This window comes from Varanus komodoensis, unplaced genomic scaffold (genome assembly GCF_004798865.1).
Source record: "Varanus komodoensis strain SLA01 unplaced genomic scaffold, ASM479886v1 scaffold48, whole genome shotgun sequence".
NCBI classification, from domain to species: Eukaryota; Metazoa; Chordata; class Lepidosauria; order Squamata; family Varanidae; genus Varanus; species Varanus komodoensis.
In genome coordinates, this window is record NW_025336059.1 from 532039 (window position 1) to 543897 (window position 11859).

Below are 11859 nucleotides of genomic sequence, written 5' to 3' on the forward strand. Positions count from 1 at the left end.
CCTGGGAAGCGCATGGCGGGCGGGGGGGGCGCGGCGCGAGTCCGTGCAGCCTCGGGCCAGCCCTGCCCAGGAAAGCGCGCGCCCGCGAGGCGGGGGTGGGGGATCCCGCCCCGCGGGCGCGCGCGTTCCTGGGCCCGGGACCCGGCCGGAAGCGCTTCGGAGGTGCCGGGGGCGAGGGAGATCGGGGCCGCCGTCGGCGCAGCGAGCCCCGATCCGCGGAAGGCTTGGGTGGGGGTCTTCCTTCCCTGAAGCAGGAGGGGCGCTCTGGCCATGGTCGGAGGTGCCCTTCCCACCCCCGCCCCGGGCCCGGGAAGGAGCGCTCCTGCTGCCTGCCTTGGAATGGCGGGGGGCGGCGTCGGAGGCCGCCCCCGCCCGCTTGCTGCGTCGGGAGGGGAAAGCCGGCTTGGCGCCGGCACGGGAAGAAGGCGCGGGGCCCCCGCTTCCTTTCCTGTTAAATTTGGGGCGTCCCACACCTGCCTTTCGGGGCGCTTGTATTTGCGGGCCCCGCGCACTCCGGGGGGGTCACTCCCGCGGCAACGGGGCTCTTTCTTGGATAACTGCTTGGATGGGTGTCGTGGCAAGCGGGGGCCTTTGCTGGCCAGGGCGAATTGTCTGTGCTGTGGGCGAATTGCACCGAGATCCTGTGACAATATTGCCTTTTTACAGCGCGAAGTGCTTGGAGAGCTTTGGGGGTGGGATGACCCAGAAGCCGCAGCGCCGAGAACAAAAGCGAAATGCACTGGGCTACAAGCCCAGGCTCTAGTTTGCCATGCCCGGCCCTTCATCCAGGAGCACGTAAGCGAAACAAGAGCCCCGTGGGACACGCGCAGAGTAGACGTCCTGACAGGCGTTGTGGGGGCAGGAGGGGAAGCTGCCCCGGCACCATCTCTTCTGCCAGTTCCCTTTCTCACATTCACGGTTCTTGGCACTGGTGCCTGCGCGCTCCGTTCAGCCCTTGCTTTGGTTCAAAGGTCGAAAGCTCGGGCCGCAGAGTGCGGATCCGAATTCGAATCCACTCCTCGGGCAAAGAGCTCCTCCGAGGCCTTGGCGGTTTATGTCCCTTGCCTTCAGTGACCCACAGCGTCGGGGACGGACTGTTTTGCTCATCCAAGAAGGGGGGAGAAAATCTCTCCACTTAAACAAGGAGCAGAGCAGTTTGCGGGGACAGTTCTGGCGTCCCGTGACCTCCCTCAAGCGCCCAGGTGACCTGCTGCGGGGCAGCGGGAAGGTGCGGCGGCCGCTTTTCCGCTTTTGCCGCAACTCCCGATCAAAGCCCCCTTCCTGGCTCGCCGCTCACGGGTTAAGAAAGAAAAGCGTCTTTGGGAAACTCGACACTGATGCAATCGAAGCGTCTTGTGCTGAAACTGCACTTCCTCGCAGTCCGGTTTTCGGGGAGCGTGTGTGCTGGACGGACAATTTTTCGGAGGCTGACTCACGCGTCCTCAGCCGCTCTGAGCTCCTTGCAAAGCTGGCGAGGCTTTTAGGATGACAACAGCCCTCGTGTGACTCAGTCACATGAGGTGCGTCGCAATTGAAAGGTTGTGCGCTGTGTTTGGAACACGTCCTGCTCAGCTCCCAGGGCAAAGGAGCCATTGCCTGGCCCGTCACTAAGGGGAAAGGTCTTACGACCAAGAAACTCAGGCTGCTGTACCAGCCTAACCCTAACCCTAAACTAATTTGGTTTCAGCTCCCAAAGGGGCCCAGCTTCCCAAGCCCTGTGCGCTTCGCCTGTTTCGCACTACGGCTCCCAGCATCCAGTTGGAGGGGGCTGCCTGAAAGAGTGATTAGATCAATTCCAAGGACCATCCCAAAATGGCAGATGGGAGGCATGAACCCTCAGCCAACAAGAAGTCCGGTGTAGCCCAATTTCGCGGCCGGCCCAGAGCCACGGGCCTAGTCCAAGGCTGAGGCTAGGCTTGAGCTCAGGCCTGCTCCATATTTCCACAACTGTCCCCACCATCCCAGCCCAGCGGGAAATGAAGGGAAAGCTGGGCGGCCATATTAGCCCCGCTGAGATGGCTTCGCTCCCCCTCTACTCTCCACGTCCCTTTTTCCTTATGGGACACGTATGTGAGCTTGCAAGCGGGGGCTCAGCTCGCTGAACCAGGAGTTGCAAAGCCCCTGGAAACCTTTCCAAGGAAGAAGGCGAGAAAAAGGCCAAGTATTTAACTAAATGCACGTTCCCCTTCCACTTCTTTGCCTCAGCAGATTCGGCTACGGCCAGCTCGTGTTCTGTGTGATTTCCACAACGCTCCCGGTGGAACAGGCACCATGGTCGCTCCGTCCCACGTGCTGAGCTCGCGGAGCCCAAATTTCAGCGACTGCCCCAACGGCTCCGAGTGGGTCAAGGCGGTCTTGCACGAGTGTGCCCAGGACGGCTGGGACATGGCCAGCGTGGTGCTCGGCCTGGTCTCGATCCTCTGCTTTGCCGGTGCTTCTTTCCCGTGAGTCGGCGGCCGATTCCTCCCTGGGTGACGGGGGTGTCCGAGGGGAGGCCACGGCTTCCTGGCCGCCCCCGGGAGTGGGAAAGCCCCGGAGGGCAGTTCGGGTGCTGGTTCTCCGGTGCCAACATGTCAAGCGGCAGAATTTGGAGAAGTGAGTCACTTCTGGCTCATGGGGCACAGTGGTTCCCCTTCCCGCCACATCTCACACACACACACACACACACACACACACACACACAGTGAGCGAGCGAGCGAGCGAGCGCTGTGAAGGCGTGGGTACCACCTTGGAAAAAGCAGGCCACGGCCAGACTGGCAGTAGCCAGCGTGGCAAATGCGGGAGGGAGCTGGTAGGCAAAACATCTGGAGAGCCCTGAGCTGACGGAAACCCGTGTCAGGACTGTCCCATGTCTGAATGCAGGCGTGATTAAACGCATCACACTTGAAGGCACTGCACGTCTTGGGAAAACCCCATTCCAGGATGGGCTTAGGCAACCTGGGCCTGCCGTTGGGATTCGAACGCACATCATCCCCTGCCAGCCAGGCCCATAGGCATGTAGATCTGTTCTCCAAGGAAAAATGGAAAAGCTGGGCAGGGCAGGGAGAGGGACTGGTCGCCTGGAGAGAATGTGCTCACCACAGGTGACCAGGCCAGGGTGGACTGTCAGGCTTGCTCTGAACTGCCTCTTTCCCACAGCCAATTCTACCTGGCCTGTAAAACGGGGATTATGGACCAGGCGCTGTCGATCTACTTCCTCCTAGGCTGGCTGGGAGGGGACTCGCTCAACCTGATCGGATCCTTCCTGGCCGACCAGCTGCCCCTGCAGGTAAGGCGCGAAGGCGAGCCCGCTGCCCCGTGTGGGTCTTGGGCGAGCCGGCGGCCATTTCTCCCTGCTCCTCCTCCCCCCGCAGGTGTACACGGCCATCTATTACGTCCTGGCGGACCTGCTTATGATCACTCTCTACCTCTACTACAAAGTCAAGAACAGGGAACGGAGACGTAAGCCCAAGGCCTTCGTTGGGCGGGTGGGGGGCAGGGAGGGTCACCGCTGATTTTTAATCGCGGGCATGACCCCCTGGACGGGGACCGGAAAGCTCGACAGATCCGTTTCACCTTCTCCCCCTTCCCCCTGCAGTCTCGGTGTCCATTAACGCTTCCTTTGTGTTCGTTCTCGTGGGAACGGTGTCGGTGACGTCCTTCCTCGTGGCACCCGCCGCTCGTCTCAGCCACGAAGCCACGGTGGTCAAGGGGAGAGCCCTTCTCTCCCTGGCAGACAGCCAGCCTGGGTGGGAGGTGAGTCCCCCTCTTTGGGGCGTCCGACGTCGTTCGGCTCCAGGTCCCAGTTCCAACTGGGAGAGCCTGGGGAGGCCAAAGGCCGGAGAGGGGCAAAAAGGCCGCACGGTTCAAACCCCAACCGAAGCGCTTCTGGTTCGCCGTCCCGCCCTCCCAAGGAAGTCATATTTTCAGCCTTTATTGTGGGAGAAGCGGCATTAGAAGCCGAGAAATCCGCTGACGATCAGCGGGTATGGGAACGGAGGCCTGGACGCCGCGGTGCACCCTACTTTCGAAGGAGAGGGGCGGGGGCCACTTTTGGACGAACCCATTTGGGCTTGCTGCAGACACCAAAGCTGGGCCAGGCTCAGTGGTCAGGCCCGTCCCAGGACGGCTTTGCATCGCTCGCCTCGGCAGAGAACGGCACGGAGCGCGTCTTCCCGCGTGCGCAGCTCTCGGGTGCGAGTGCAGGTCCTTTTCTCTCTTGTGGAAGGACCCCATTTCGCAGAAATGCAGTTCCTTCCCGCAGGGCGAGACCGGGGGCCACCTGCACACGCTCGTGGATCGCAGTATTCTGGGCATCTGGTGGTGGGAAGCGGGGCAGCGTCCCCGGGAACGCGGCCTGCTTGGCCGGCCGCTGCCCCGCAGGGGGACTCCGTGCGACCGAATTCACTGGGCATCCCTCGTGCTGCAACTCTGCAGTCTCCTCGGTTTGGGGAAATGCTGGGCCGGTGAGGATTCCTCAGAAGAGCATTCGATGGTTGTGGCTCCGTTTTGCTGTACCGTTGTGAGCCAGCCGTGCCCAAAACACATCCTCCCTTTGCGCCCCGTCTTCTCTTCACTCCGTCCTCTTCCGGGATCCCACGGCCTCTTTCCGCCCGGCGTTCCTTCAACCATCCGCTTCTCCCACAGCCCTTCAGCAGGAAAGAAATCATCGGCTTTGTGATCGGCTCTGTTTCGGCGCTGCTCTACCTCCTTTCCCGGGTGCCGCAGATATACACGAACGTAAGGCTTGCTTGGGTGGGAGGGCGGCGTCGCGTGCCAAGCGCCACACCTGCTCCTGGGTTTCCACGTAACGTTGCGACGGTTCACCTTTGCAGTTCAAGAGGAAATCAACCACAGGCATCTCGTATTCCCTCTTCGCTCTGGTGATGCTTGGGAACCTGCTGTACGGAGCCAGCGTCTTACTGAAAAACCCGGAGCAGGGCCACACGAGAGGCAGCTACATCATCCATCACCTCCCTTGGCTGATCGGCAGCTTGGGAGTTTTGTCGCTTGACGTGCTGGTATCCTTCTCGTTCCGCTTTTCTGTGGTGAGACTCGCAGGGCCGTGCGTTGTTCCTCAGTTTTTTTAAGTGCTGAATTTCCATGCCACATGCAGGAGAATCTCGCAGCTGTTGCAGCGGGATTGGAGCCGGAGATGCTTGTCCGGGGAGGCCCTGGATCAGGGACCGAGTAGGGCAAAGGGTGATGTTGGGCCCGAATGACCTCCCAGACTCTTAGGGTAAGAGGGAGCGGCAGGGGGAGCAGTTTCTGCTGCTGGAGCTCCTTCAAGGAAAGAGACGCTATTTAGAGTGTCAATTATACAAATGAATATCGTCTTGGTTTTTAAGAAATGCTCCCTGGAACTCTCACATCAGCCTTCTAAGGTGGGACAGTGGGAGCTCATCAGCATTCCTGGGACGGGTTCAGCCATGCCTCCCTCCAGGAGGCGCCATTCTGATTCTCCCCCAAGCCATTCCCCTTTCCAGCTGATACGGTTCTAACTCGGTATCCTCCCCATTGCGCCTGGGGGTTCCTGAAGGCTATGCTGCTGCCTTTTCTCACGGCCCTGTGCCGGTCGCATTCCCGGGAGCTCTCATGCCCCGAGTCTGGTATTAGAGGAATCATATCGAATTGTCTCATTCTGGGCCTGCCCAGTAGCTGAGGCTTTCTGGGAGGCTAACAAGTCATAAAATGTAAGACCCAAGACGGAGACAGCAAAAATACAGCGCCCAAGTCACTGCAAAATGTAAAGCAATTTAAGCACTGTGCTTGATTGCTCTCTTCGAAGCCTGAACTAGCCAAGTCCTTAAATGCTGCCCTGCTGAATGAGAAACCGGCCCTCCCAGTTACGCAACAGACCTTAACTCCTCCATCAAGATTTCCTTCCAGTTTCTCGCTTACCGTCGGAAGCAGACGCCGGCACTGGAAGAGAGAGACCCACTGCTCAGCAGAACGGAGGACCCTCTTGTGAGCTGATCTCGAGCAAACGGACGGCGGCACCAACCAAAGAGCACTGCCTGGATCGTCCTGGTGGCTTTGGAGAGAAACTGCCCCGATTTTCCTGTGGAACAGACCTGGCTCCGAGGCAGATGGTCTCAACGGACAGAGCTTTTATTTAAAATGGGGCTGGAGGCAGGAGAAAGGAAGCCGACAAAATCCAAGCTGATGTGACCTTTCCGGACTGGAATGGAAGGCGGTTGTCTCCACCTTCCCAGTGAAACGGGAGCGTGCAATTCTCCTCCGGGAGTCAAATGGGAATTCCTACCGATCACCGATTCAGCTCCCTCTTTGTAATGGCATTTTACCTCCCTTCACCCATCAAGCTGCTGCTTTACTTCTTCAAGGCCAGTTGTTGAAGGGGGAAATAACCCCCCCCCCGTTCTTGCACATGTAGTAACCTTTGTAATGGGCTTGTCCAGCCTAACAGGGTGCAGGGGAAAATAAACCCCTTTACCGAACGCCCCCGTATCTTTCTTTTCCTCCCCCCTTTCCCCTGCAGTCCCATTTGAACTTCTTTCAGTGTGGGTTTTTAAAAATCCTTTTAAAACCCCTTCTGGCTTCACAAGGCTATGCCTGCCGAAGGTGCGAGGAGGAGGAGGTGGTCTTTGTCGGTCCAACGAAAGGGATGCACCCTGCAGAACGTGGGGACATTCACAGGGCCTGCAAGCAGAGCTTTTGTCTAGCGAGCCTCGTGCGTCCCCCCTCAAAAGCCGCTTAAAATCCCACGAGGCCGAGAGTCATCCTGGGCGTCAGTGGGAGACTCGCCCGCCCTTCTTCCTAGGGCTGCGGAGCCATCGGGCCCGGCTCCTCCTCCCTGTGCAACCGTCCAGCTCCCACTGACCGGCAGCCCTTGCCGGTGCTGTGGTGGTCAGTCCACTGTGAAGCCTGCGCTTTCCCCTCTTCGTCTTTACGAGATCTTTGCTCAGAACAGTCGGACCTCCTCGCACGTGAGCTCAGAAAGGAACTGCAGAGTACAAAGCTCCCGTTTGCAGGGACTCTGCTGTGCAACCCTTTACAAAACATACCATCCTCATTTCCACTGCAAAGTGCTTCCTTTGAGGCAGCTCAGCTCCGAAAAGCCACTAGGCCTGGCTTGAGCAAACGCCTCCATTCGGCATTTTCGAGGGGCTCCTTCTGGCTGCGGCCACGCCTGCAGGGATCAAAATACCCATGAAGTAGCTCAGAGCTCTTCCTGCCGGTAACAAACCCCGAGCACCATCCTGAAGTTTCAGGATCCACGAGGGGCCGACCTGGCTCACCGGCCAGAGGCGGAGGCCCCAGCCGAGCAGCACACGACATCTTGCCACCACCAGCCCGTCACGTGGGACAATAACTGCGGACGGCCAGACACAGTTTTCCTTTTTTTGCAGTTTATTATTTTTTTTTTCATTTTAAGTATGGAGGCTCAAGTATAAGATGTTGATTTGATTTTTAAGCATTACAAATTTTTAAAAAAACAAAAAAGCCAACCAAAAATAAACGGTCTTCTTGCATTCCAAAGAAACCGAAAGAGGGAAAGCGGGGGGCAGCGCCTCGATTTCCCGACTGAAAGCAGAACTAGGAAAACTTCTCATAGGGCAGAGTGGGTGGGGGCAGCCTCCAGCATCTGTGCTCAGCTGCCCCCCCACACACACACACCGAACATGTTCTCCAGAATTACTTTTTCCCTCTTTCACACACCACAGAATTTCATAAACTTTTGTTGTTTTACATCTTTTTTACACCAATGTAACAAAAAATGGGGAAAGGGCAGAGTTTAATGAACTGGGTGCAGGTAGCAGGAAACGGAACAGAATTATGTGGAGGCCTTACGGATATTACTGTGAGGGCAGAAAAAGAAAAGGGGGGCACGGACACCCCCCCCCCCCGCACCAGCCCGGTGCTTTCTCTATGGAGCTGCTCTGCGCGTTTTTGAGGATGAGATGGTGCAAATCAAGCGGCAAGAGACCAAAAAAAGTTTATACAGCTTTATTCGTCGGTGGCGGGGCTGGGGGGGCGCAGGGGGGGAACTGAGGCGGCGCTGGAAAGAGTATCGTACATGGGGAGTGACGGAAAAAAAATCCAGTGGCGGGCGGGAGGGTGCGAGGAAGAGAGAGAAAAAAATGTTTTCTAAGAAAAGGAATCTAATGAGTGCATGGCCTGTCTCGTTAGCATTGTCAATGGAGTACTTGTGTGTTTTAACTTTGCTGCTTTCTCTTCAAAGCCTCCACCAGGTCGTTCTTAAGCGCTTCTTGCTTTGATTTGTCCGCGAACGTCTGCACAGACCTGGGGGGAGAAAGGCGGCGCAGGGTTAGCCCAGAAGGCGGCTGCCGGGGACCGAAGCGGAGGGAGGCCTGGTGTCCTGGGTCTGCGCTGGAGGGAGGCAGGAAAAGCGGCCGGGGCGGACGACGCGCTCTGGGCCGCCATGGGTCCGCGCCGGGGACCGGAGGCCCCCACACCCCGACCCCGACCCGGGTGGGGCCGCAGCGGACACGCCACGGCCCTCCGCAGCCGGCATGCCTCTTTCCGCCTCTGGTTCGAGTGCGGAGCGCCTTGCAGGAGTCGGGGCAGGAGAAGCCCGGCCGAGGAGCCGCGCAGGGAGCGTGTCCCGGGGCCCCGGCGTCACCGCCTGGCCCAGTTCATTTCCCTGCTGCTTCCGTGTTCAGCCCGGGCTGGCGGCTTGCTACAAAGCCCTTTCTGTCCTCCGACTCGCCCCCCCGCCCCGCATTTGGGGTCCAACGGACACCTTTGTGGTTTGGGGCGCACGCCCCCTTCCTCGGGGGCCAGGTCCCCCTCCGGTCCTCTGTAAGCGGAGCGCTTTGTGACCGGTCACGGCGGTCTTTTGATGTGGTGAGCGTGCCCACGACACCATTTCAAAATTGTGCCTGCCAGCCCAAAACGGGTGGCTCCAGCAGGTTTTCCCCCTGCCTCACCCGCAATTTCACAAGGGGGCAGGTGCCAGGCCTTCCGCCAGCACCGCCATCGGAGAGCTGCCTCTAGAAAATGGCAGCGGGGAGAGTTGTCCAATTGCTTTCTTATCCTGGAGTGAAATTCTGCACACACCCAAGGAAAAAGCCAGGATCAAAGTGCTGGATGCGGAAATGGGGGTCTCAAGGCATCTCAGAGCACATTCAGCTTTTCATGCATGTTTCTGGTCCTCATGGCCGCCGAAGTGCACTCGAGCATTTGGGAGCAAAACTTGCCGAAATTCCAGGAGAGATACTTCAGGGAGATGGGCTGTTAGCGGCCCGTTTGGCTCCTTCCCCACTCACAAGACAAAGGAAGGGTCTGATCCCAACCCTTTCGAGGCAGCAAATGTTCCTACGACTCCCAGCATTCCCCTGCCCAGCAGGATTTGGGGTGGGCGGGTGCCGGTTGAGCGGAGCTTCCACATGGCGCGCACACAGCCCCCGTCGCTGGCCGTGCTTTCTTGTCTCCCCAGTGCACAAACGGGCAACAAAACCCCACACGCATCATGTACAACAGGTCAAGCGTAAGGAACTCCAAACTGTGAGCAAGACGAGCAAAACACAAGGTCTGGGAGGAGGCAGAGCGCGCCCTGCTTTAGCTGTTTTAGGAAAACGGGATCAGTAGCTTGCCAACGTTAGGGGTTAGTTTGTGTCAGACGGAGTCAGACATGCAGAGGAAGAAAAGCCACTGGTCTCTCGGGCAGGTAAGTGTCGTTATGGTGCCAGGTGGTGCAACCTGCAGGCCAATTTTGGCGGGGGGGGGGGGTACCTGGGCCGGCTTAGTTGTCCGGCTGAATGTACATCTGGCGTTGGGTCAAGACTTGGGAGAGTTCTCTCTGCAACTGTTTATATTTTTGGTTGTCAGGAATTGCATCGACAGATCTAGAGAGAGAGAAAGCAGGGGCGGAAACGGAAGAGGAGAGGAGAGGAGAGAACAGGTCAGATGAGAAGGTGCAAAAGCAGGACTCCGGGAGTTGCTGAGTTGGCAGGTGTGGACGCGGCAGGTGGGGAGACGGCGAGTGGGCCGGGGGGAGCTGGGCAGCCGCGCTGTTCCTGGCGCCACTCAGAAATCCGCTGACCATGGCCAGGAAGGCAGGCCGCTGGGTCACGCAGGGCACTTCCGCTGCAAGGAGCTGCCCTGCGCTCCCCTGAAGCTCGCTGCCGGCTCTGCGACGTGCCTTCGTGGCCCCTGCAGCGGAATTCAGCTGGGAGAGGGCGAGAAATAAGCCGGAACAGAACGTGACGGACCAGCCCCGCTCCTGCATGGGAGGGCCACTGAAAAAGGCCTGTGGCAGCGTGGGACACGGGCAGGCGAGGACCGAGCCTCTGAGGGAACAGTGTGCCCCCTCACCTATCTCCAGGGCGGATTTACACACAGGGCGAAAGGCCCCAAGGGAAGGCAAATGGCTTAAGAACAGAGGAGGTCGGAGGAGAGAAGGAAGGAAGGAAAAGTGGGGGAGGGAGGAGCAGCCCCACGCGCGATTGCCCGTTACCTCAGCCCGTTGACAATGTCCTTTGTTTTTCCAAAATAAATCTCGTTCAGTGTACTTCTGATTTTATTCTCCATGTCCTAGAAGGGGGCGGGGGGGGAGGGAGAGGAATCACATTTCGGATTCGGTCGCATGGCGAAACCCAGCATCTCTTACAACAGCTGAGGAAAAGGCAGGGGGGATACGATCCTAAAAAGACCCCAAGCTGGGCATGCACTGTGACTTTCTGTGGCCGAACAGCCACAGACCCAAATATTCAGTCTTGTATCGCTGGGGATATTTAAAATCAGGGGGCCCGATGCAACGGCGTTCCCCGCAGCTGGGCGAGCGCCAGACGTGGATACGGGAAGGGGCCGTTCCAGGTCGGCCCAGCAGAGGGCAGCACGTGCCCACGGAACCCGCCCCTCTTCCACGCAGAGTCCAAACCCATCTGGCGGAGGCGGCTGGGTTCGGCACCCCCCAAATCCCCACAACCCGCCATCCCAGCCCCTCACGGCCCATGTGCAGAGCGCCTCCTGGGGAGCGAGGCCGCCTGCCGCTGCCTCACACGCCCAGCCAGACCTACCTCCACCAAGCGGCCGATGTTGGCTATGTGCGGGGAAGAGTCGCTCACCGTCTCGTCTTTTTCCATCTGCAGGGGGAGAGAAAAGGGGGCTCGGAGTGCATGGGAACGGCGCACAGCGGGGTCTCCATGGCCAGCGGGGTGCACGGGCAGCCTCGGTCCCGGCCCGGCCCCTGGCCACCGGGGGACCGGAAGCATCGTTGCCTGGGGCGCCCTGGCTGCAGCTCGGCCGACACCAGCCACAAGCCGGGCAGCCCAGGCACGGCCGGTCCACGGCGGGGTGCAGGGCTGGCCCGGCGGCTCGAACGGGCCGGGGACTCACCGAGGCGGCTTTCCCCGGCACCCCTAGCTGGCCCAGGTCTTCTCCACTGCTCTTTTAAGGGAAAGGTGCCAGAGGAGTCCATCATGGGAACACAACGCAGGCCGAAGTGTGACCTGCCCAGGGCTCGACCACGGCTGGCCTCTGGAGACCGGCAAGTGGGGAGTGGGCTTTCCGGGACCCTCGGCTACCCTCTCGGGAAACGGGAGCGCCTGGCTGAGGCAGCGTCTGCCCGACACCTGCAGAGCCACCGCCGCCAGCCAGGGCCGATCACGCTGGGCTGGAGCACAAGGAAGGCAGCTTGCTGTGCCCCCGAAGGTCACAGGGTTAACTCCCGCCATCCCAGAAATGTGCGGTTTGAGCCCCCCGGAAGAAGGGGGCCGCAACGAGGCGGGCTCGCCCCCCTTGTGACCCCGCTGGGGCTTGCCTCCCCTGCTGGGCAGGTGCCCCCCCCAGCTGCCCCACCGTCTGAGGCAAGCACTGGCCTGAGGCACTCTTAAGGCGGAGTGGGAGGAATTTTGGGGGGGGGGGTTGAGCGTGAGGCGGGGGCCAAGAATTCTC

At 59.5% G+C, this 11859-nt stretch overlaps 2 protein-coding genes across 3 annotated transcripts in view; one reads left to right on the forward strand and one right to left on the reverse strand.

Moving 5' to 3' along the window:
- The first annotated feature begins 453 nt into the window (after positions 1–453).
- Positions 454–6437, forward strand: SLC66A1 (solute carrier family 66 member 1). Its single transcript, XM_044445340.1, has 8 exons — positions 454–795; positions 2209–2444; positions 3139–3268; positions 3354–3441; positions 3578–3735; positions 4627–4719; positions 4815–5000; positions 5857–6437. Exons 2-8 carry the CDS (start codon positions 2272–2274, stop codon positions 5953–5955), a joined length of 927 nt encoding a protein of 308 aa, XP_044301275.1. The 5' UTR covers positions 454–795; positions 2209–2271; the 3' UTR covers positions 5956–6437.
- An 895-nt stretch (positions 6438–7332) lies between these two features.
- CAPZB (capping actin protein of muscle Z-line subunit beta) overlaps positions 7333–11859 on the reverse strand; it is a 46530-nt gene continuing 42003 nt past the window's right edge. Inside the window, exons 7-10 of one of the 2 annotated variants that reach the window (XM_044445341.1) lie at positions 10983–11048; positions 10421–10497; positions 9697–9809; positions 7333–8244 (exon numbers count right to left, since the gene is read on the reverse strand). In XM_044445341.1, coding sequence (XP_044301276.1) covers positions 9707–9809; positions 10421–10497; positions 10983–11048 — 246 coding nt within the window. In that variant the 3' untranslated portion in view covers positions 7333–8244; positions 9697–9706. The remainder of the gene's footprint in view (positions 8245–9696; positions 9810–10420; positions 10498–10982; positions 11049–11859) is intronic. The other variant, XM_044445342.1, reaches the window with a different exon arrangement.

Excerpts from the sequence above, each read along its gene's own strand:
- SLC66A1 (XM_044445340.1), top strand. The coding sequence starts at position 2,272 with ATGGTCGCTCCGTCCCACGTGCTGAGCTCGCGGAGCCCAAATTTCAGC. Across the intron at positions 3,442-3,577 it reads CAAGAACAGGGAACGGAGAC|TCTCGGTGTCCATTAACGCT; the intron begins GTAAGCCCAAGG and ends TTCCCCCTGCAG. Across the intron at positions 4,720-4,814 it reads TGCCGCAGATATACACGAAC|TTCAAGAGGAAATCAACCAC; the intron begins GTAAGGCTTGCT and ends TCACCTTTGCAG.